General features: G+C 36.0%; 1 protein-coding gene across 1 annotated transcript in view; it reads left to right on the top strand.

Annotated features, from left to right (window-relative positions):
* The window catches only part of DNAH3 (dynein, axonemal, heavy chain 3), a 67,765-nt gene that overhangs the window by 1,306 nt on the left and 40,875 nt on the right, over nt 1–25,584 (top strand). The window contains exons 2-22 of the mRNA XM_009324791.1: nt 1,561–1,662; nt 4,141–4,366; nt 5,882–5,951; nt 7,035–7,224; nt 7,734–7,923; nt 10,496–10,691; nt 11,675–11,800; nt 12,506–12,701; nt 14,002–14,181; nt 14,588–14,724; nt 14,880–14,985; nt 15,560–15,738; nt 17,119–17,303; nt 18,705–18,828; nt 19,400–19,553; nt 21,267–21,411; nt 21,693–21,904; nt 22,228–22,319; nt 22,766–22,880; nt 23,467–23,583; nt 24,877–25,056. Coding sequence (XP_009323066.1) covers nt 1,561–1,662; nt 4,141–4,366; nt 5,882–5,951; nt 7,035–7,224; nt 7,734–7,923; nt 10,496–10,691; nt 11,675–11,800; nt 12,506–12,701; nt 14,002–14,181; nt 14,588–14,724; nt 14,880–14,985; nt 15,560–15,738; nt 17,119–17,303; nt 18,705–18,828; nt 19,400–19,553; nt 21,267–21,411; nt 21,693–21,904; nt 22,228–22,319; nt 22,766–22,880; nt 23,467–23,583; nt 24,877–25,056 — 3,222 coding nt within the window. The remainder of the gene's footprint in view (nt 1–1,560; nt 1,663–4,140; nt 4,367–5,881; nt 5,952–7,034; nt 7,225–7,733; nt 7,924–10,495; nt 10,692–11,674; nt 11,801–12,505; nt 12,702–14,001; nt 14,182–14,587; nt 14,725–14,879; nt 14,986–15,559; nt 15,739–17,118; nt 17,304–18,704; nt 18,829–19,399; nt 19,554–21,266; nt 21,412–21,692; nt 21,905–22,227; nt 22,320–22,765; nt 22,881–23,466; nt 23,584–24,876; nt 25,057–25,584) is intronic.

Below are 25,584 nucleotides of genomic sequence, written 5' to 3'. Positions count from 1 at the left end.
CCCCATCCCTGGAAACATTCCAGGTCAGGTTGGACGGGGCTCTGAGCAACCTGATCTAGTTGAAGATGTCCCTGCCCACGGCAGGGGGGTTGGGCTAGATGACCTTTAGAGGTCCCTTCCAGCCCAAACCACTCTATGATTCTATGATTCTTTTGACCTAAGCCTTTATAATATACTTCTTATTAAGAATTCCTTTGCTCAAGTATTTAACTTTTTGAAAGGTTAGGTGGCATATAAATCAAGAGTTGCTTTAGAATGAACAATGGCTTTCTTAATAACGCTTGTACCTTTAAGAATGAACAAATCTCCTAATAAACTGCATGGTTTATTCATTTTTAAAGTACCCTAAGGCCCAATCCCTTAGTCATTAATCAAGAACAATTCATGCTGTCTTTAGTGAAATATGCCTGGCAGTGATAATGTCTTGATTTCTGTGTGTCTGTGTGCAGGCATGCTGGGGAATACCAAGGAGGTAAATCAGATCAGTCCTTTCTCAAATTTTATTTCTAAATGGGCTCTACTTTGATATTGAGGAGGGCACAATTTTGTCTGCTGGAAAATTAGGTTCGGGCAGCCTAGTTTTCCGGTCATATATCAGAAAGCAATAACCACTTGCCAAAAATGTATTAAAAATTATGTAAAAAATGATTACACATTATTCAAACATAATTGTATTGGGTAATAACTTCCTCTTTCATGGTGATTTAATTCACTGGCGTTCAGATACCACATACTACTATCTCCTTTTTCTGATGGTGTCACTGTGTATTTTGGAATTTGGTCCTCATGAATCTCCTAAACAAATTTGATTTAGAGAACTCTGAGCAGACTAGGGGTGAGGTTTTGGCCTATACTAAGGAAGGTTGCCATCCAAAAACATTTTAAAACACTGTAAGGCTAAATAATTCTGAGAAAATATCCCTAGAGAACTTTGTATGGAGTCCTGGAAGGCCACCTCAAAGTATTGTCACCTTGAGGAGGTGGAACATAGTCCTAAGACATATTAGGTATTCTGACATTTGTATTAAAACACTTTGCAGAGTCCTTGTGAGCAATCTGTTCTTCCAGTGGCATCCTGGCAATATAGCTTCTTCTGGAACTGGGTCATTATAGACATGAAAAAAATCTAGTGGTTTTTTCCTCCCCAGTGATGCCCTGCGTTTCTGTTCTGCAGTTCACACAACTTGGACTGTTTCACTGTCAATTTGGCAGTCTGGTAGGCTTTAATATTTCAATATCCATTACAAACTCTGTGCAATATGTGGAGTTTTTAATATAACTAAGAATATTTAAAACAGTTTTAATTGTTTTCAGTGATATAAAAATCAGGTATTTATTAGTGATTAGAAGCTTTATCAAATGACTACAAAGAACAGTGCAATCTGAAAACCTGTTTTGCTGCGGAACCCACTCCACAGAACGTCCGTTTCCTTAAAATTAGAAAAGTTGCAATACGTCATTTTCAATGAAAACTGAAAGTCTCTGTGCTTTCTGAATGAATCTTTTTCAAAACAGTGTATTTCATAAATGTCTTTAAAGTTGTTTTTAATTTCTCTCTAGTCACAAAACGATTCTGTGTATAACATGAGTCATGCAAAACGGTTACCGGAGTTACCGCCCCTACCTGCTTCTGCTTCAGCTGCACCCTCAGAATTGTATCAGGTATGTGCTCTCTCCCCTTGTGTCAGGGTATACATTAAATTACATGTGCTAGCATGATTTTAGGCATCATATATTACCAGGCCTTAGGCAGATGAAGTAGAGATAGGAAAAACTATTTAAATTACTAAGTTGAAGTACTAAGCAGATTGTCAAGTACTTCATTAGAGCTGCTTTTATTTAGAAAAGTGTTGTTACAACTTCTGTTATGATTTGGGTATTAAACCTTGGCAGTTTAAATCTGTTCTTTACATTTCTAGTTAATTATTTGCTGTTAGATTTTGGATTAAATATTTTAAGTTTCTGGGGAAGGAAGCAAATAGTAAAAATATTTTTCTTCCAAACAAACTGTGATTTTTTTTTTTTTTAACACCCCACCCCCCGCGCCCCAATACTTTGTGGCACAGCACAAAAAAAAGTTGTACCGCTGTTCCAAAACCAGCTGAGAGTTTGACAGGTGCAGCATTGATCAGAATGGATAGCTTGTACAGCTGCACAACTACAACCTATGCTGCATGACACAAAAATTACGTATGACAGCACTTAAGGGGAGGAAGAAGAGAGGGCTGGCTTTCCCCACCATCAGTGTTGCACACTTGCTCATTTGTGTCAGCACTTCAGTTCATCTAAGAAGTTTTTCTTTAGAAAGATATTGTTTGTGAAGAAATTGAAGTAGTTTCTGGTTGAAAATGGGTTATTTTGGACTTTGTTTGAAAATAGGAAATTTTAAGTGAAACATATATTCTAAAATAATAGTAAAAAAGTGAAAATTATTCAGTGAAGATTTACATAAAAATCTTCTATTTTCATCCAAAAATCAGTCGGACTTCTGGGGATATGTTAGGGGTTTATATAAGACATGGGAGCTGATTTAGTCAGTCCTGAAATTTTTGTGTTGCATAAGCAGTAGATTTTTGCCAGGTGACTTACTTTCTTCTTTTCCAGAAACAGCTGTTCCTCTCTGACCAACTTTTTGCCCAGGGGGTTCCCATGGGTGTCACCATTAGCAAGGCACCTGTTCTGCACCCAGAAAGGTGTTCTACTAGTGGGGAAGAAAGAATATAGTTTACAAAGCAGGCCTAATTAAAACAGGAGATGAGAATTCAGAGTTTATGCTGACTTCAGCAGTTCCTAAAGATACAGAGTGATTTTCTGGGGAAATTCTCCAAATCTCTGAATTAATTTTAATTCTTGTATCAGTCTGTCCCCCAAAACTGTAATTCAGGGACCTACCCACCTATCTAGTGTGTGCATTGGAAGAAACGGAACTGAAAAGGTTCTATGAACTTTCAGAAGCTAATTTAAGGAGCATGATTGCAGCAGTAGTGTGAATGCCATTTTCTTTGCTGATAAGATTAGCCCTGTCAGTCAGAAGAAAAATGCAAGGCAGATGTAATAATCTTGCCTTAGCCTGTATTTCAGATTGACAGACTGTATTGTTGTTTTCGCTAAAGCTCGTGACAGACTAAAATTCATAGCTGCATCTATAGGTTGAATGAAAAGAAGCTGTTTTATGCTTTAGTATGCTGTTCTCTCAGAGGTCATAAAATGCTGAGAAGACGAGCTTAACTGCAGCTCCTAAGGGAAAGGCAAGAGAAACAAGGGAGCCAAAGATGGGGTGTCATTAATGTATTTAGAAGCTTTTTTAAAGAATTATCTAAAACTGATGATGGTAATGCTGCATTGTAAAGAGGAAGAAGTGGGTAATGGGGATATGGTTGTGTTACTCCAATGAAGTAAAAAATTGACAAGATGTAATACAGACACAAGCTAAATATGAATTTAGACTAAGAGCTTTAGGAACCATGGTATGAAGTACATTCATGATTCTCTCTTATGTACGTTTTCTCTCTGAGGGTATCTTGATAAGAAACATACTTCTCAATCCCATGTCCCTTATGCCTGTGAGCTATCTCATTAAAGTTTAGACCTCAGGCCTGATGACAAGCCAATCAATAGATACCAAGTCACCTGAGAAAGCATGGAAAGGACAGAAGAAATCTATTACAAATCCTGTATTGATGGGGGAGAGATAGAAAGTTGAGAGCTGAATTTGTTAACTTGTATTATTGTTCAACTATTACAAGGATTGAGTGTTAAAAGTAGACAGGTCATTAACAAAGACTTGAGGAATAAGAATTTTCTAAATTTAAGCAAATGTAAGGAGAAGAAGAAAAGCAAGATGGAGATGTGGGGGAGTAGAGAGTAATAGATAATGTACTAATGCCTTCTCTTATTTATAAAAAAGACCTTGATTATGCAAAAAAATGCATGAGTACTCCTACTGAAGCATTATGTAAAATTATTCTTATACATGTGTGGAACATCAGGATCTAAAAATAGATTGGTGGTCAAATGACTCTAAGTCAGACTTACGTATTTGCTCTTTATACTGATTGATCTTTAACCCTGTTCTAGCTCTAAGACGACTCTTTAAATTACTGTGATGTGTAAAACTATTGCTTTTTTTTCTAATTTCAGCTTGTCCTTAAGAGCAGCTGTTATCCTCCTTTGATGCAACGAGCATCGTGGACTTTGGCAGCTCCATTCAAAGAACAGAGTTACTACCGAAGCCCAAGTGACTCCATAGCTAATAACTATACTCTTACTGCACGGGATTTAAAATTGAAAAACGTGCACAGATTAAAGTCCTCTTCAATGACAGGGACATCACTGGGCTCAGCAGAGCAGAGAACAGCCTCACCACGTATCCGTATTTGAATGTGTTTATAAGTTTAGCCTTGCTTGTTCTATACATTTTTATCTCTAATTGCTTATCTGTTAAAGCATCATCCATGGAAGAATCACTTATCCCTAACAAACGCTTACAAGCTTATCACCTCAGGGTCAATATACACAAATTTCCAAAAGCATGCATAATTTTAATAAAGGTAAGGCCAGTTTCTGATTAAGTAGTTAGGTTCATCCCTCCAAATAATCACATGCAATTATTTGGAGGGAATTGTTTGCAAAGCAGAAAATGAACAAAATACAAGTTAGCTCTTACTATTGCTAGAAGTAAAAGTTAGTACCAACAGGAAAACAGAAACAAATTCAATGTGCACCCCTGTTGTGCAACACTCATGAATATGAGCACAGCAAAACAAGATGGGAGACAGGGATTAAAATGTTTAATTGAGGATCAAATCCAAGAAATGTTGCTTAATACACTGTTTACATCTAAACCATGTAATTGAAGTATTTGTTAGTAAACTATGTAAATCCTACAATATGAGATATTACATGCTGTTGATTCAAAATGACATTGTGATATAAAGCAAATAAGGTTAAGAGTTGTAATACTATTGCTATTTATCAGTATGTATATATCAAATATTTTATGAAAACAAGTCATTTAGGCTTTAAATATCTTACCAGTTGCAGGTGTCAAATTAACTCCATTACTTAGTCTGAAAATTCCGAAGTAAGTTATTAATGAGCTTTATTTCCTAATTGTCTAGTTAAATGTCCTCTGTATCAAGGGTAAGACATTCATAAACCATAGTTTTCTACAGTCTGTCTGTGAATATACTCATCCTGCATTGTTCCTTTGCTTCCTTGAAGTGTTAGAAATTGTTTCGTTTCCCTGGGATAGATGAGACATAATAGCTTCAATATCTGCTTAGTCCCTTTCTGTGCTGTTTAAGAAGGGTTTGGTTTTGTTCATTGGGTCTCTTTAACAGTTTCTTTATCATACACCTGATTCTTCTACTCCGTGTACTTCTCCCGTACGTGGGTGGGATGTGGGAAGCAGGTCATGGTACTTTTCTTGGTGAAAAGGAATGATGTATTAATTTTGTTAAAAGACCTGTTTATTTGTACTCTGAAAAGCACGTGGTAATAGTTTGTACTTCTCAGATTTTTTGTGTGCAGTATATTTGGTGGAACTATACATCTATAGAAGTGCTTTTATATTAAAAATAGAAAGTCCCAGTGCAGAAAATATGGTTTGTGCAGGGAGGTAAGTAAGCACTGAAGTCTTAAGCATGAGCTGAATGCTTTCCTGAAGCTAGTTTATAGTCCCAGTATCAGCAAGATTATTTAACACAATTTTAATGTCTTGCTAAATGCTAAGTCAAAACTAAAGGCTTTTTTGTGACATTGTAGTTTTCTGTTATTTCATTAGCTGATGAATTGACTTAGCTCTGTTTTTCACCAATCTGAAATAATATCTTACTTGAAAAATATTCCTGTATGTGATTTTCTTAACTGGTGCTTAAAGCTTCAAAAGAATTTGATCCTTCTAGGAAAAAGCTCAAGCGTACACAGAGAAGTCAATGGCATTCTGATAGGTAATGTACTGTAATGTTGTAAAGATACAGATTATTACAATCAGTCTAGATATCTGAGTTGCTATTTAATATTTCTTTTTACTTGGATGCTATGTTAAGCATCCAAGCATGAAATGTTAAGTCTCTACAAAAAAAACGTATGTGCATCAAGACTGAAATTCCATGATGTGCTAAGCGAGCACCTTTAACTGCTTCTTTGTGGCAGGACGAATTTCAGTCTTAGGCATACTAAACAAAAGGTCTTCCTTTCATGATTACTGACTTGAGAACCCAGAGTTTAGTTAATAGAGATGTAGATTGTAGAAATGAAGTCTCTCAGTTTTGCTGTGAGTGTTTAAGTGCTCTGTAATGCTCCTAGAGTTGTGTCAAATTGGGTGCTCTGCTGTAGTGAGTATTTCTTTTTATCTTCTTTGTGCTTGCGTTCTTCATCTGTAAAACAAGGAAATAGTCCTCTCTGGAAGTGCTATGACAGTAACTTTCTTGCTCCTTGTTAAGATAACATGGTGATGAGTGCCATAAAAAAGACAAAAGGGGTATTTAAATTCTCTTCAACTAAGGACTTGATAATGTGAAGTAGATCAAGTATGGAGTGATAGCTTGTTGGCTGAGTATTGTTCATCGTGAGCAGTGTGGACAACGGCCCTACAGAAAACAGCATATAATCATGAAAGTTAAGTCTGTACTGTAACATTTATGCAAATAAGCCAATTTGAATTTTTGGCTCAGATTGTTAAGATTTTGGTGAGATAATCACCTGAAAATACGTGGAGATCTCGGGTGACCTAAATAATAGTGCTGGTAGGTCTGGCTCTGATAGAATTGCTTATACTATACTGCCTGTCTGAGTGATACTGTGCAGTTGTAAGGTTTACATGATTGTATTCTTTCTGTTAAAGTAGTATGCTATGTTATACAATTTTACTGAGGTTTTTTTTAATGAGTAATTGAAATACTTCATAGGTCATACTTGTTCTCAGTGCAGTGTAAGTGGTTTATATGATGCTTGTCATTTGTCCATATTGATTTAAGAATCCATTACTGCTTCTTTATTCACTAAACTTGGTTGTTTTTTTTTTTTTTCAGAAGTACACCAACTTTGTTAAACAGTTTGGATTCCATTTCACTGTGTGTACCTGCTCATATGCCAGAATTACACGTCATACGTTATACAGACAACCAACCACTGACCCCGGAAGAACAATTTGTTGTCATGCACTTACATGAGAAGGAGATAAGTAAGCGAGAAAAGCCACCTTCAAGAAATGATATAGAGGTATTTATATAATTTCTTTTTAAGATAAAAGTAGCAGCAGTAATCATCTGCAATACACATCTGTAAACTGTTTACTTAAAAGTAGTCGAGAAAAGAAGGCAGTACATGAGGTTTAGAAGATGTAAATACTCAATATAGCAAACTGCTGTTAAATATTGTTAACTCCTTCCCCATTTGTTTATCTTTCTAGCTACTCAGTCTGATTTTTGTTCTAACAGGTTTGCAAGTAGAAGTATTTTCCCAAATTCTTAACCTCTCACATTGTTGGCTAGTACTTCAGAGATCAGTAATTTAATATGCTGCACTCAGTTCTATTGGTATATATGCTTACATGTCAGGCATTGGCAGTGCTTTAAAAAGAACGAAGAGATAGCCAAAATCCATTATAGTCAAACACTTTTAAATTGCAGAACAGGTTCAAGTGATAGAAAAACTAAAACTATTTTGTAGTAATTCATTATCTGTCAGAAAATTCATACAATAAGCATAATATTTTTAACATTTTTTAGCGGTACTGTTACTACATATATAATGGAGTGCAGGAAGACATGCTGGCACCTCAGGATAAGGAAGTGATGAATGTAATTTTAAAGCATATTCCAACTCGCGTTCTTGCTAACCCAGACCTGGAGAATTTACTTGCAAGTTTAAAAGAAGAGATTAAGGCAGACTATCATATCAGCCTCATGAAAGCCATTGGTAAGACTCAAAATCTCTTGGCGATTCAGAGTATGTAGACATTTATTGCACTTTGAAAGCAAGTCTGCATTCTATTCTTAGCACCTATGGAGAATTCCTTTGGGGTCAGTAGAACTGCAATAGGTATCTGAGAGAATATGATCTGCGATCATGCTACATAACATTTCAGTTTCAACAAATACCTATTTACTAAACCCTACATCCCATTGCTTAAATATAGTCATTTCCAAGTTCAGTAGCTCTGGGTGCATAGTATCGTTTTGTCCATACTTATACAGTTTCCTATTCCTAATTCAAATCCAAATCACATTCAAAATGCATAATTCTGCATCATCTCCTCAGATGTTGTCATGGTTTAGCTTCAGCCAGCAACTGAGCACCACACAGCTGCCCGCTCACCCTCCCCCTGCACTGTGGGATGGGGAGAGAATCAGAAAAACAAAAGCAAGAAAACTCGTGGGTTGAGATAAGAACAGTTTAATACTTGAAATAATAGAATAATAATAATAAATTGTAATGGAAAGTAAAACAACAAGAGTACTGAATAGTGTTGAACAGGGCTCGGTAGGCATGGGCCAGGCCCCAGCACGTTGCAGTGATCTGTGTCTCTCTGGAGTTGCCAGAGTGGGTTGGTCAAATGATGGTGGACAAGGAGTAATCATCTTAATTTGTAACAAAATAAATTAGATAAATTAGAAAGTCATTGTGACTATAAAGATCATGAAGCACTGCAGCAGATTATTCATTGATGAATGTGCTTTGATTCATTGATGAATGATGCTTTGAAGTGCATGATAGACAAGTATCTGTCAACAGCAGCCTAAGTATATTTGATCCTGATGGGGGAGAGGGTAAACTAGGCTATTTTAACAGATACTTCCCAGACTAACTTTTTTGTTATTCTGCAGTAAGTCAGTGATATCCATTAACAGCCGAAATCATCTGTCTCATAACTCCAGTGAAGTCAGATGTTATACTGGGATCATGTCACAAGTTCAAAGAATTTCATTTAAGACATTACAGGTGTCATAGTTTAACCCCAGTTGGCAACCAAGCGCCACACAGCCTCTCACCCACCCTCCCCCTGCCCCAGTGGCATGGGGGAGAGAATCAGAAGAGCAAAAGTAATAATCATGGGTTGAGATAAGAACAGTTTAATAATTGAAATAAAATAATAAAAAAAAAGTAATGAAAAGGAAAACAAGAGAGAGAAAGAGAAGAACAAAACCCAGGAAAAACAAGTGATGCAACTGCTCACCACCCGCTGACCGATGCCCAGCCAGTTTGCCAGCAGCAGTCACCACCCCCCCAGCCAACTCCTCCCAGTTTATGTACTGAGCATGACGTCGTATGGTATGGAATAGCCCTTTGGCCGGTTTGCGTCAGCTGTCCTGGCTGTGCCCCCTCCCAGCTTCTTGTGCACCTCCAGCCTTCTCAGTCGGTAGAGCATGGGGAGCTGAAAAGTCCTTGACTAGTGTAAGCACTGCTTAGCAACAACTAAAACATCGGTGTGTTATCAGCATTATTCTCATCCTAAATCCAAAGCACAGCACTGTACCAGCTACTAGGAAGAAAATTGACTCTATCCCAGCCGAAACCAGGACAACCGGATTAAGGAAAATTAGGTGATACATTAATGTGCATGATTATATTGCTCATGTTCAACAAATAGAAGAACATAATATATAAATGAATACAAAAGAATGTCATAATCCTTGAAATTCGGTAATGCCCATCTGAAAGTGAATGTGAAAGAGACCCTTCTGTAGAACATGAGATTTTTTAATTTGCTTTCCAGTAGTCTTACAGTTTTCTTGGGTTTTCCACATGTGAAATAATTCCTTTCAATTATCTTAAATATGTTGACCAGTAAGTAGGTGTGGCATCTCACTCAGGACAGCGTTAAAAGGAGAGATTGAACAGTTTTCACTCTGCCTTCTATAGTCTCTCATATCTAAGTACCCCTTAATTTGCCTTTTATCAATGTCACAATTCTAGTGTTTGCAGTCCCTTTTTGTGGTAATGCTAATGTCAAGAAGGGGTAGTGAGTCTGCTTCCCAGCTTTTGTTAATTTTGTATGTTATGGGCCATTGGTCAGAACTGATAGCACATGAGTTTTGGCGTTTAGCAGATCATAGATCAGGCCTTTGAATGTCATATCCTTCCTAGATGCAACAGATGATTCATAAGATTTCTGTGTTTCACAAACATGTAAGAAGCCTCCTAAAAATCATCCTTGATTTCCACCCCTGATCTATGGACGAGGAATTGAAGCACGAAATAAATGTGCTTCAACTGGAAAGACAGAACGAAAAGCCATTTCTCCTGCCTCCCATTTTTAGAACCAGGACCAATTCTTGTTTTCTTTTTCTGAAATAATTTTATAGTCAAATTGGTAATTTGATTATTGTGCTGTATTTCATACTAAAAGCACACAAGTAACTATATGACGGTGTATAAGTTTTAAATGTGCAGAATTCTACGACTTCCTGAACTATGGAGATACTGTGTTTTCATATGTAGGTTTTGACCATACATGCAGTCTCACCATGATATATATGATTTGTTCTAGTTGATTACATCTTGATGGATCCAGCTGAGAGAGAGAGACTGTTTATTGGGAGTACCCCACGCCCTTTTCCCCAGAGAGTTGTTCGTGCACCAGTCCCATGGCACAGCTCTTATGAAGAAGTGAAAAGCTGGAATGAAAGGAATCTATTCACAGTGAATCCATTGATGCCCACTTTGCAACAGCTCTGGCTTTCTCAGTAAGATGTCTTGTTCATAGGATCTTAATTAAATGGAGAATATTTTTATTTTATGGCTTGGTTAGAGAGTGTATCTGCTGACTTCTCTACATATGCTATGGAGATCCTGGGGGAGCCAGTAGAGAGAAAGTGGCAAAATCTGTTCTGTTTTCTAAAGAAATTTTTTTTCTGAGCCTGTAAGAATTTCAACATAAAATGATTGTTTCCTGCAGACTCTGAATGCAAGCATGAACATGTTTTACGTGTCCACAGTGAAGAATGGATAACTTTGTGCTATGAAATGATCATCCCCTTTGTTAAAAGATGTTATCCCTAAATTAAGATTCAGTGCTCAAGTAAATAGTGATTTGGAATTCTCATCTTGATTCCTGAAATTAACAAAATTAACTCTTAAAATTGAGTCTCTTTCAAATGTCTGTAGTTGGAAGTTGTTCTGGGGACTCTTGAAAATAGAGGTATGTTTTCTTAAGTTAAATATGGTAGGTAGTAATCATGAGAACTGTTTTTGCATTTAAGTAACATTTGCAGGAATGTAAGCTCTTGTATATTACAGACTGTGATACACGCCATGCTGATGAAATTTTATTTTTTTTCCCCACAGGGTAGCCAGGGTAGGTACTTATTACTATTAATACAGAATAGAAGCAGTAGGTGTCATTCTGTATGTTCTTTAATGCCTGGATACACTAATAAATCTAGGAACAGGACAAGAAGTTATTCTGACCATTTTAGCAAAAAATTAACACAATTTTAAATATAACAAGTGCAAAATGAAACTTTTTTTATGTTTGGCAATAGCAAAAAAAACCCAAAAACCATTAGAAACGCACTTGTTGGACAGCTTAACAATGAAGTGATATGCATCAATGAAATTATATGATGAATGTTTATAAATACATATGAGATCTTCCTGACTATATTTCATGGGTTTTTTTTTTAAACAGAATTCTGTAAAATAACTACTATTTGTTTTAATTCCATAGGTATAGTCATCTAAGGTTTGTTCGCACTGAAGAAATGCTTTGTAGAGACCTGCCACTGTTGCCGACTGAATTTGAGGAAGTCATTCGAAGTCACTGTGTGGAAGCTCACAATATTCTTCAGAACAAGTCAGTGCCAACTGTAGTAACAGTAGATAGATTGAGTATCTTCATTTACATGAAGCTCCCTTTTTAAAACAGATCTTAGACTGAGATGACACTAGTCCCAACCACAGGGCTGCCAAAACAAAGGGGAAAATAATGGAGAGGGATAAACATCAGGATGCTGAAAGAGCTATTGAAACTGCAAGAGTGCTTGCACAAGAGCAAACGGGAATAAACTGACTATGAGTAAGTGTAGACTGGAAATTAGAAGGTTTCTAACCATGAGAGGAGTGGAATCTAAATCTATAAAAATGGTGACAGAAAACCCAACTTTTTTAATTATGGAAATTGATCAGTTTAAGAAAGACATTATATGAGGTAATAGCCCATGATATTAGGTGACTGCATTCTGCCACCTGAGATCCCTTCCAGGCTTAACTTTCCCATTTAATGCTAATAATTTAATATTGTCACTAGTATTTTGTCTATTAATACTAATTTAAACTAATAGTAGGGGCCCATTATAAAGAGAATCCTTAGCTTAAAAACTTAGGTTTCCTCTAAGTCCTGGTAGGTACAGTTTTGTTTGACATTTAGTTAACAATTCTCTGCTAGCCCTTTGAATTTTGCTCATTCTTTGGGTAACTTCTGAGCTTAGATTTCATTGCAAGAAGCAAAGTAAGACTAATAAGCTTTCAAAAACTTTGTCTCCATATTATTTCATTGTAGGTGGATCCCAACTTGTGCATCCATTTTCCTTGATCAAAAAAGGAAATGGCTTCATTTTGCTCCTGAAAATGACACTGATTCCTCTCAGCGAGTTGAAAGCTATTTTCATTCGGTGGCAACTCTAATGTCATTACAATTACGTGAGATGGTTGTTAACTCCTTAGAAGATCTTCTTGCATTTTTTATGATCCACAAGGTATATGCTGTGAAGTATATCTATAGTTTTCAGAGTTACATAGAAAAAATAATTCATATAGCCATAAAATGTAATGCTCTTTGAAGGCTAAAATATCCCAGATAGCTCCTGCCTTCATAAAAAATGGCTGGATCCTTCCAACAGGTGTGCATACTCAGTGGAATTTTCTTTGCATGGTCAAGAACTGCTCACTTGAATAATCATTTTGCAGGCCTAGGGGTTACAACTAGCAGTTTATAGGAGTTTTCAACTCTGTCTTGAGACTCGAGTGTGCTTGCTTTTTTTTTTTTTTTAATTTTTTGTTTTATTTTCCTTGGCCTTAACCAGGCAAAACACTTAACCGTGTTTTTCTGAAAGCAAGTGAATAATCCCCTTTGAAGTCAAAAGTGTGTGTAGTCATGCATGTAATCCTTTGCAGAGGTAATTTATGTATGTGGTGTCCCTGTCTATACCAAATGAGTGCCCTGCATTATTTCACATAATGCACATAATTATGATAAACATTACACCATGACAGCTTTTACCACTGTTTTGGCTACGATAAAGTTGCCTCTTAGTGGAAATGAATTCTTTAAATAGCAGATCACCCAGGATCTACCATGATAAGACAAAATGAAACATATTTAAACAGAATAAATGTATCAGATTAAATACCGCATTGCAGCCAGAGGATCACACTTAATACAGTATGCTGCCAAACTTATGCCAAGCCTTGCATCTGGGTAATGATAGAGTTGCTGATGGTTGGGTTTTTTTTTACATTTGTTTTGTCTCGTCGGTTGGTTTGGTTTTGCATTTTGGTTGTGGGTTTGTTGTGGTTTTTTTTTTTTTTTTTAAATCATTATAGCATTTACATTATAAATCTAGTAATGGATTAGGACTCCATTACTGTAAAGGCAATTTGGGGGTAGGGCAGATCTTACTAACCATACAAGGCAATTAAAAAAACAGGATCTTGTATTTGATTCTAGATTTTACTTCTGATAGGCACTATGTATTTTTTTTTTTTTAGAGCTTCTGTTCTGTACGGTAATTAGTGCTTTACTTCTGCTACTTAAGGGAAAATCAAGGCAATTAGGCTTAAATCCATTTTCCTAATTCCAACTTTTATAGATTCATTTAGGAGTTGGCACCTTAAGATCTTGTGTACTGGGACATCAGTGTTTTGAATAAAAATCAGGGACGAAGATCCCATTGGTGCTGTGTAGTTAAGAGATTTGGGAGAGTTTGAGTCTTTTAAAAATTATTATAGTTATAGCTGATTTCTTTGGCATGTACAATTTTCATTCTTTTCCCTAAGGATGGAAGTGATTTTACAGAACCGTATCAAGAAATGCAGTTCTTTGTACCTCAGATACTAACAGTCAAACTCAGTGTGGAAGAACCCAGGATTGTCTTTGAGCCACCTTTGAAAGAATGTTGGGATTTAATCAGTCATTGCTTCAGGGAGATCCTGCAAAGTGCTGAGGAACTTCCAAAGGTACTGGATAACTTATAGCTGCATACAAAATACAATATGAATAAAAACCGTCTATGATATAAGAAGTTATCAATCTTCTTGGCAGAGGCAGAAAGCTGGCAAATAGAAGATAAAGATGAGGGTCGTGTATCATGAACTGTGTGAACTTTTGTGATTATAGAAGATAGCGTAGGAATTATTGTTTTGCAGATTCAAGTTATATTAAAGCCCTGGTTTGATTTTCATATAGTTTTTGCAAGCAAACTATGTGTGTAACCAAGTGTTAATTATGAATCAGAGCCTTTCCACATTGCAGTGTTTTTACCAAATAATACATTTTTTTTGAAGTGGTGGGTGAATGGGTAATAGAATACCTTATTTCCTCTATTGTATGTGTTATTACAGTATTTGCAATGGTTCCCTTTAGGTAGAAAGATTTCTATTTCCAGAATTAAGAAGAGATGATCTCACTCTCAGTACAGTCAAACCAGATGAATCATTGTTTTCAGAGTATGTGAATAAACTTGAAAAGATCTTTGAGAGCAACATACTTGGTCCACAGAAGTAAGTTTTGGCTATTAACTCCGTTGCCCATCCAAACCCTCAGATTCATAACACTCTCCATTTGACTCAAACAAACAGTTTGAGTTGATTTGTTTCTTACAGAGAATCTTTACATTGGAATCTTACGTTTGTTTTTGTGATCTTCTCTGCTTAAGGTATTTAAACATGTACAGGAAATACAGCAATCTTTTGAACAACAATGCACAGCAAGATGTCACAGCTTTCTTGAAAGAAGGTCATTCTTTAGAAGCTTTAACAGAGGTAATATGTAACTGACAACTGCTAATGTTCATACATCACACTTGACTTCCTAACATATTGCCTAAAGAACTTCCATTCAAATCACTTGTTTTACCCTTGGGAATGCTAGGGAAGCCATCTCAATTTACATAGCCCCTTACTGTAGCGCTGCTGTGCAAATGTAGAAGGAGGTTTCTTTATGGCCTCCTTCTATAGGTTTTGTTGGGTCTTAGTAGAAGTCCAGTGGAAGGCTGCCCAGAGTATTTGGTGAATCTGCATCTTGCTGGTCTTTTAACTGTCTTGTCCTTAGTCAGCCCTGTCTAATTTTCTCTCTGCATTCTTGAATTAGCCTCTGGCTAAATACTTCTTTGGGCAACTTGTGGTGTTCCTTAATACGGCATATTACTGTGCAAAGCTTTCAGCCCTGGAATCTGTGGATAGGAGCTGAGCTCTGGAAAGATAAAAAATAGTTGTTCCTTCTGCTATTTGGAATATATTATCCATTTGCTGGATGGGAACTAATTAGTCATTGTTTAGCATTTTTCATCTATAAACTTTAAGGAAAAATAACATATGTATTCTTTTCCATTTGTAGAAGATTGACAGCTTAACAAAACTGAAAAGAGAGATTGCTTCCATGCATGTCACTGTCCCTCTGGCCATGTTCTGTCTGGATGCTTTACAGCTGAACGAGGAACTCTGCAATCGGACCCAAAATCTTAAAGATAGATTGATTGAATTTGAAGTGATGGAAAACAGAGAGTTAAATAAAAGGTACATATTGTTAGCATGCGTGGTTCTTGCTGTCTGCATGGACTGATGCTGTATATCTGTGGATGAGAATTTTATTCATCTGCTGGGTTTTCCAGTGCTGACCAGACATGTGCAAGGACACCAAAGTGGGTAGTTAAAATTAACAGGAACAGAAATACTTGTAAATAAATAGCTACCTTAGTCTGTATAGGGTGTACATAGAGATTAGACTGGAAATACGCCATTATTCTTTCCTTCTTTACTGACCTTCTAGAATTTGGGTTGAGGTTCTTGCTTCCCCTGCTGGTGTCCGGCTAAAGCAACATGAAGAATGTACAACGCAGCTCTGCATTTGTCTTGTCCCTGACTTTTTTTTTCTTTTTTTTCTTTCTTTTTTTCCTAGGGAAGTAATGGTCCTGATTTCATAACTTGGCAAGTTTAAAGGAAAAAAAAAAAAAGAAAAAAAGAAAAAGGACCTTGAAAATATAATTTGACTCCAACGTAATGGGATAATCCTGGTTCTATGAATTAAAAACACCCCCACCCCACCCCCCGCAAACACCCAAAATCCCCACAACAACAAAAAAACCCCACCCTGGCAATTAAAGAATACTTCCACAGTGCATGGAGAGAGACAATCACCAAAAATAAATTATTCAACCCACTTATCTAAAAAGCATCTCCAGGTGGAGATGAACCACAGTCTAGAGGGGCCTCTCTGCCTCCACTTAGTGTGGAGGGGATCTAGACCATGAGCTTATGCTGAACACCTAACATTTGGAAGGCCTGAGTTGGTTTAAATGAACATATCCTTTGTGTGTGTTGCTCTTTGCATACCTGCTGTCTGTATAGCTATCTGCAGTACTGAACTGGAATCTGGAACAAGAAAATGTATCACTGGGAAGAAGGACAATAACAGGATTTTTTCCTTTCTGTATTTTCTGTTCCCACATACAATATAAAATAAATTTGATTGTTTAATAATTTTTCTCTTTATAACTTTGTTTCATACCACACACTCGATTTTATTTTTGTGGGGTGATTAAGTGGGCCCTTGCTTACTGCATTCAAACATTTCTTTCTGTAGCAGATTGGGTCTTGAAAAGGAAACTCTAGACCTATAGGAAGGAAACTGTTAAAGTGCTGTTAATTGTAACTTGGAACCAATTTAGCAATCATTCTATTATATATCAATTCTTGTAAGCGTAGTAGGACAATAGAACTGATCATACAGAGTAAAATGGCATCCTTAAATGCCTATTTGCTGTGTGTATTCAATCTGAAGAATTAATATATGAAGAAATTTAATATTCTTGTTTAAAAGACAAACTTCATTAACAAGGTCTTGCATCTCTCTTCGCTTACGATCCCAGTGATATGTCTGTTTTCTTTTTGTTGTAGAATTTGCAATGAATATAACTTAATTGCAAAGAGAATAAGTGAGGTGCCTCTGAACACTGAAGAGCTAGTGGAATTTGATGCATACTTAAAGAAATCCAGTGAAGTTACTGTTTTAAAACTGAGACAAGAGGTCGCTGAAGCAGCACACAGACTGGAATTCCTCATGGGCTATGCTGATCTTTCTTGTATGTCTCAATTTCAGAATATAGAAGTTTCCATATGAAAATACTTATATATAGATATTATATAAAATAAGTAAATATAAATATATATAAAATACTATATATATATATATATAAAATTTATCCATCCTCAGCATGGATAAATGTTGCATCTTCTAGAATGCTAATGGAAAGCTCCAAAAGAGACAGAAAAGAAATAAAAAGAATTTAGCAGAGGCCAAAATGTACCAATGCAGGAAGGAATGGTTGGAGAAATGGCATACAGCACAGACAGTGCTTTTTTTTCTGTGTTTTAGAGAAGGTCTTAGGCGCTATCAGATTAATGTCATGTAATCTGGCCAAATGGTGTTACACCTCTGTTATTCAATAAAAAGTCTTCAGTGAAAAAACATCTAAAAAGCAATGTCTTGAATGCTCTATGACAGCTTTCGGAAAGTGTGAGAACTTGCATCTCTGCAGTTTAGTATTACATCAGTGGAGGCTTTTTGTCATCTTGCTGTTCTTAGTTAATATAAAGGCTGTTCTCCAAGGTGGAAGAAACATCTGTAGAAGTTGCTTTTAGTTTGCCCTTCTATTCAAAGCAAAAATGTGTCGTTCACAGATTGCTGTATTATTTTGCCGTACATAAAAACGAAGAGCAGTTATATAAATGCATACCCATTTTAGTGGCAGGATGATCCTTTCTCCTTAAGCAGAATATACTCTCCGATCAGACAGCGATAGAAATAACTAGGATATGTCATGTTTATTAGAATTCATTTCTGATAAAAATTACGATGCCTATGGAAGCCAGGACATTTTTCTGTTACATTTTGGACTGGAGTGTTTGTATGCGCAATATTTCATAATTACATATTCTTTGTAGCTGGGTTTGTAAGCATGTGTCCTGCAGTTAGTCATAATGAGCTAAGTGCACTGAACAAATAGACAAATATGAAGATGGAGATGTCTGCTCATGGTAGTTATTATGCTCTAGCTTTTGTGAATAATTCAGCATGTATACATTGTGGACTAAAAATGATTTAAACTTTACTTTTATCCACCTTATGTAGGTATATTATATATATTTAGTTAGGAGTGGTCTGTCTCTGTGTATAGTTGAATGGAATTGATATTCTGGAATAGCTGTTCTTACCAACTTTCTCTGCCTAGCTAAGGTCTTATTCAGACAATTTCACATTCTTAACTTGATTTTGGTTTTGGTATCAATCTAACTTGTTTTAGGGAACAGTTCTTTTCGCAGCAAAGATAATTCAGCCAGCAGCTTGAAATATGTAGCTTCTTAGACAGCTTATTACTAAATGTAGTTTTATCTATTTTGCTTACTCTTCACAACAGCTATTCCATTAGGTCATTGGTTAAAAGGTATTTTCTTAAAGATGTCTATATATTTTTTTATTTTAGATGATGACATAAACCTGAACAGTGCAGTTTTCCATTGGCCTGATCAGATTGAGATAATCTTTCAAAACAGTAGAGATCAGTTGTGTAACAGGAGGAACCATGCAGAGATGGTTTTGCTTGAAAGGTATGGTGTTAAGACATTTTCTTTCACTGGGTATTTTAAAAGAAAAGAAGAATATCATTATCAGTAAGAGGGAGATAATGTCAAAGAAGTAAAACTTGGAAGGGAGCTGAGAAAGTAAAGAAGAAACCTGGTTTACAGTATTATGAAGATCTCAGATAAATACTGTTGATGATGGTGGATTAGAATATTCCTGTGCTTAAATAGGTCTGAAAGGAGGAATGAAGGATGTTGCTAGAATATTCATAATTTTATCTTGTTATATTGCTTAGTACAGCATTATTTTGTTACATTGTTTTCACTCTTCCTTTATTTCCTCCAGGTAGTAAAGGTAGCAAATGTAAGTGAACTAAATCAATGGGGAGGTTTGAAAATGAACCTTGAATTCTAATCCTGTGAACTGCATAGTATTGATATAACTGTTTAATGGGTTTTCACTGGCATCTGTATTTACTTTACACTAGTATTGAGATCAGATTTCATTTGAGAGTGCCTGTTATAATTAATAAAATAATTGAAACCCGAAAAGGAATGAAACAGAACATCCATATTACCTTAGTTATCTTTACCTCAGGCGTTCTCAGTTTGAGAAAACTCTTGAAGATTATAATAAAGAAGTAGAAAGCTACAAAAAGCGGGATGTCATGACCATAGAAGAAATGAAGAACAACGCTGAGAAATTTAAGGAGTTAAATAAGAATCTAGATAATGCACTAACAGAATTTGAGGTTAGTATTTATTAGTCAAGTATGGAGTGGGTTGCAATGTGCTGGATGAGCAAAAGTTTGGTTCCTGTCCCTGTTTTTTTCAGGGTTCTGGCCATATATTGTCAAGATGGCTTTAAAGCTTCCAAATTCACACACATGTGGCAAATATCTTCTTGTCCCTGTATGCTGAGTTGTCCCTACTGCTGAGTTGAAGAACGTATTTTTTTTGGAAAAAAGTTTAGTTTTTTTTTAAAATTGAAATCCTGAATTTCAGTGTTTCCAAGCAGTCAGTAGTAGCAGGATGCTATCCACGGAAAACAGAATTCTTCTGGCAGAGTTGGCAGGAGCAGAATGTTAGGGAGGTGGCATTTTCCCTGAACCATGGTTTGTGCTGCTGGAGCTGTGTTTTCAGTCCCTCTGCTTGTCTTCTAATTAAAACCAAGTGTTTTTCAACTGTTTGTATTATTTCCAGAAGTTGTCTATAGGCATTAAATTTGTTATATCACAGAAAGGGAAGTTTCAGATGCTAGAAGGAAACTGAAGACCAAGATGCCTAGATTCTATTCAGGGCTCTCCATCCAGGGTACTGTGTGGTTCCAGGTTGAATAGTTTGTCTTAGCTGTGCCTCTGCTGGGAAATGAGAATGGTTACCTTTGAGAGATCTCACAGGCATTGTGAGGCTTAATTAATCTTCTAAATCACAGTGAGACAATGAGATTTCTGCATGTATGGAGCCTTAAGAATCAAGATTTTTAATTAAGTCCCGCTCAAAAGAGAAAATTGAACCAATTAAATGAGTTTAGGATTTAGATAAATTGCTAGTCCTACATATCAACACTCCTAACCTGATTTAAAGGCATCTAGTATATTTAATTAGTGTGAGTTAACAGCACTGATACGTTGTTATAGGTAGAGTAGAATAAGTAATTAAGTTTAAGTTTCTTAATACATGATCACAATGAGGAGTGTATCCACACAATTTAAATGACATGTCAATCAGCTTAGTGAATACATGAAGTTAAAAATTATCTTGGAATGCGGATCTTTAAGTTTCTCTGCCTGCATCTCACGTTGAATGATGAAAAGTTTTATGAAAGGTCTGTCAGCATTGTAAAAACAGAGACTTGGGACTCAGTCTGAATTCAGTGTCTGCATTTCAGACAGCATTTCTCTGTGCTTCACCTCCCTACCTGTAAAATGAAAAAGGTGATACTTTTTTTTTAATCTAAATCTTTGCACATTGATTTATAATGTAGGGTCTTTTGGACAAAGACAATATCTTACCATGAATAAGCACAGCAATTAGTGTCTGTTTTGGTTGGAGCTCCCAGATACTTCTGCAATAGAAAAAAATAATCACAAGTAAAAATTCCTATAAGCCTATGTGACTGAGGAGTTTACATCCAGGTTTCAAAGTGGGTTGGTAACTTGTGAGCCTTGGTTTCACTGAATGCCATGGTGCATTATCTATTTCTAAAATAGATATAGATTTAAAAAATTATTTGAGTAATAAAAGATATCAACAAATAACTAGGGGAATTTTCAAGAACACAGTTACCTTATTTACCTAAAATCCATAGGCCTAAATCTACAAATCTGGCTGGCTTTATGACATGTAAAAAAATTGTACTCAATATTACCTATTTAAAAGTTTAAACAACAGTAGAAATTTTTGGTGGAGATAAGATTTTTTTTATTTTTATTTTTTTTATTTCTCTCCACCCACCCTTAAAGGCTATTAATAAAGAAGAGGAGTTACTTGAGCAGGAGAAGAGTCAATTTCCTCTACTGCAAACTATAATTGCAAACAAACAACCCTTTGAGCAACTTTGGATAACAGCGTATAATTTCCATACCAAATCTGAGGAATGGATGAATGGTGAGGCTTTGGTGTTCATTTGATGAAACGTGTCATTTTCACTTAGTTAAGTAGAAGCTGAAAGGGTTGATTAGTTGTGAGAAAATAATTTTGAAGAAATAAATGCTGTTAAGCAGTGTGAAATACAGTTGTTGACTTGGATTTTGTGTTAAGATAATTTTTTGTAACACAATGGATTTCCAGTTAAAGGAGAATGATTATAAGTACCTGTAAATAAACCACCCTGGCAATCTCCTTGTGCTGATGTGCCTGCTGTGCTTTTTTTATACTGTTGTATTCAGAGTCTCTCCAGAAGTTGAATGCTGATGAAATTGCTGAAGAAACTGGAAATATGTGGAGGACTATGTACAAGCTCAGTAAGAGTTTTCCAGATTTGGCTGGGCCTAGACGCTTAGCAGAAACTATGAAATATAAGCTTGATAAATTTAAACAGCATCTTCCTGTCCTGTCAATTGCCTGCAATCGTGGAATGAAGGAGAGACATTGGGAGCAGGTACTTTAAACTCTGATTTTACTGTGGAGTATTCTACCACAGAAACTGACAGTTCAATATACTACTCCATATATTCCATGCTGTGAAATACAGTAATAGTTTTGTATTTCACAATAAGAATATCCTTTATCCTGTCACATGATATATCTAGTTTTGAAATTTTTAATGGTACAGGCAGGAGCTTCTTTGAATTAATAATTTATGGTGGAAAAGCAAATTGGGGGTTGCATTAATACTTCTTTAGCATTTATTTCTTGCTGTTTGAGAAGTCTGTTACAAACATGCATCTTGATAATAGATTTTATTTCTTACTTTATTTTCAGATTAGCGAAATTGTAGGATGTGAGATCAGACCTGATGAAACTACTACTCTTAAAAACATACTGGAATTTGGACTCTCAAAATATATTGATCAGTAAGAAGCTTACTCTACTCTCTCTTTTTTTTTTTTTTTTTTGTAATGACAATCACTGTGTTTCATATGTCAGATACCAAACATTAGTTTGTTTGGGTTTTTTTTGTGTGCTGTTTGACCCTGCTATAAAATCAGCTGTATTTTATCAAGCTATGGATGGAACTGTCAGTTGTTCTTGTAGCACAAAGGCACCAAAACCAGTGATATTCCTAAACCACTTAATTTGCACATTCAGAATTTTCTGTCTGTATTTATCTCCAAATTAATATCTCGTATCTTGGTGAGCCTCAAATTGCAAAAATATTCCCTGAAATAAGAGTCTAGGATATTACTAACAAATCCATATGAAAGGTAGCCTGATATGCAACTCTACCTACAACTGTATTTTTTTTAATCTTCAGCTATGTTGCAAAAACATTTCAAAGATATGTTTCATTTCAATTTAGGCTGGAACCTATTGGAGCAGCTGCAAGTAAGGAGTATTCCTTAGAGAAATCAATAGAGAAAATGAAATTAGAGTGGGTCAACATGCAGTTCAGTCTGGTGAAATATAGGGATACTGTGAGTAAACACGAAGTCAATATATATATGGTTGAAAAGAAGTACTTTGATTCTGAATACCAATTGAGAAATATTAGAGGGAAGTTACTGCTGATTCATTGTGGCATGGTGGAAAGTGGTATCATACCCCAGAGCCTGGGCAAATGTCTCCATTACTATGTATCCTTACATTTGGACCTTAGTATCTGGATAACTTGTGATCTCAACATATTCATCCTAACAAATCTGTAAGCCTGAGAGCTTCTGCAGTGTTTTATGGAAAGCTGGACAGTAGTGCAATTTTAACTTGCCCAGAAGAAACAAGAAATCACATGCAGTCCAAAAGATTGAGTCAGAAGTTACTAGCATCCCTGGCTAGCTTCCCATTCACAAACCAATCTAGCTCTTGACCTTTGAAGCAGAGATGTACAGTGGAGATACCATTTGTATCTTCAAACATGTTGCAGGCTTTCTCAATGCCTTGCTACTTTCTTACCTTTAACCCTTATAGAGAAGGGGGAAACAGGAAGCTGAATGAGGGTAAGGTTGAAGAGCAGTGAAATAAAGCAACTGCTGTTTGCCTTATCAAAATATGATGTATTTACAGAACACCAGCATCCTGTCAGCAATTGATGACATCCAGCTTTTGCTGGACGATCACATTGTTAAGACTCAGACAATGTGTGGCTCTCCCTTCATCAAACCAATAGAAGCTGAATGCCGGGTAAGGAAAAGCTGGTTTGATTGAGCTTATGTTTCTCGTAATATGTTTTCCCTAAGTGCTTTAAGGTATTTTGGCATGATAGTTTTTAACTGTTTTTAAGAACACACATTCATATTTTTCTTCAAGAGCTTTGAATTAATGGTTTCCAGAGAAAGGTATGCAAAGCTTGCTTTATAACTTAAAGAAGTTGTAATTGCATTTCTAATCTAGTCATTATAAGCATGGGTTTTTAGTTGAATGTCTTGGGAATGGGTCAGTTGATTGAAACAAATACTGCTGCATTGTGTAAAAAGGCATAGGTCTGTCAGTTGTGAGAGAGAATTTATTTGTAATCCTCTGGTATTGGCATGATCCTTAAGGGTTTCAAAGCCTTTTTTGTTAGCTGTCCTACTATTTCATAAAGATGTGATCTTTGTTAAAGATGATGAATTTCTAATAGGAAGATTATGCAGAAAGCAGAGACTTCTTTCCTATCAGTATTTAATATCACTTTTTCTGGCCTAATAGTGATGATTTGTAAGCAATGCTAAGACCTAAATTTTATCCTTTCCTGTGGACTTAGCCAAATCATAGGTAAAGCTGAGTTCTGCTTTCCAGTAGAGCTGGTGAAATGAAAGGGAACAATTAATATAGAGCTGTCTTAACAATCTCCACATACCTCTTGCAGAGTAGTGAACAATACAGGCTGGCTGTGTTTCCTCCCTGCAATACACTCCCTTGCATATCCCTTACACTGTAGACTGTCAAAGTCACAAAAGCAACGCTATCTGCAATACTTTATTCAAAAAGAATCTCTCTCTGGTTTTAAAACCAATTTGTACTGCTAGAGTTGCATGAAATAGCTTTTTTGGGAGGGCCAAAGATTGAACCCACTGTATATAGGGCCTGTGAATTGACATTTACTCAGTCTGCTGAATACCTTGTTAAGCTTTTATCCTTTCATTGATGATAAGATAGAGAGTACACAAGTAGAATTAAAAGAAGAGATTCTGGATGGGCATGCTAGTCATCTCTGCGCTTCTTAGGCAGTTCTCCTACAACTTGCTGTAAAAAATGCTAGTGAAAGAATACATCTGTTGTTTATAAGAAATATTCAGATGTTTATTAGTGTGTGTGGTTTTTTTTTTTAAATAAAGTTTCTTCCTCTTCTAAAATTGTTCAATTGTTTGTGGTTTTCTTTGTTTTTTTTCTTCTTTTTTTTCTTTGAAGCCAAGCGACTCATGTTCTTTGATTCCTCAGTATAGATTAATTCTTGATATGATTTTGCTTAAATATTAAATGTTTTCATTACAGGCTTGGGAAGATAAGCTGTGTTTAATGCAAGATATTCTAGACAGCTGGTTAAAATGCCAGGCAACATGGTTGTATTTGGAACCAATTTTTAGTTCAGAAGACATTATAGCTCAAATGCCTGAAGAGGGCAGAAAATTTGGGGTTGTGGATACATACTGGAAGGACATTATGGCACAAGTGGTAAGTGCTTGCATTTAATAAATTGTGTATTTTTATGCACATCTGGTAACATGATTATTACTATCATGAAGATATACTAGCTTTTCTGGAGTTAGATATTTGTATTTATATCACAAGAAGGTATAATACAGAGTGGAAAATCCTTTACTAAAGCCCACCAAAATCTAGTCTTGCAGTAAAAGTGGTAGAATATGTCATCATTGCTTTGAGATTTCTGTAAAGGCTGGATATTGCAGGATGAATTAGAGCTCGTAACGTTTTAATTCTAAATTTTCTGGCTTTTGTATGGTTAAATGATTAGAATTAGGTAGAAAGATGAATGATTTGTGCTTTCAGAATCTGCTTCAGAGTTCACTGACAATCTGTAGAAAGCCTTCTCTGGATACAGTTAGATTTTGGATTAGGCTTTTAAGGCTTACATATTATTAGAGCAACTAAATGGCTTGTTTTGCATATGATTATTCTCTAATATGTGGTGGCATGGTGTTGGGGTTTAACCCCAGTCAGCAACTAAGCACCACACAGCCA

This window comes from Pygoscelis adeliae, unplaced genomic scaffold (genome assembly GCF_000699105.1).
Source record: "Pygoscelis adeliae isolate BGI_AS28 unplaced genomic scaffold, ASM69910v1 Scaffold85, whole genome shotgun sequence".
NCBI lineage: Eukaryota > Metazoa > Chordata > Aves > Sphenisciformes > Spheniscidae > Pygoscelis > Pygoscelis adeliae.
This window is presented reverse-complemented; position numbering and strand designations above follow the sequence as displayed.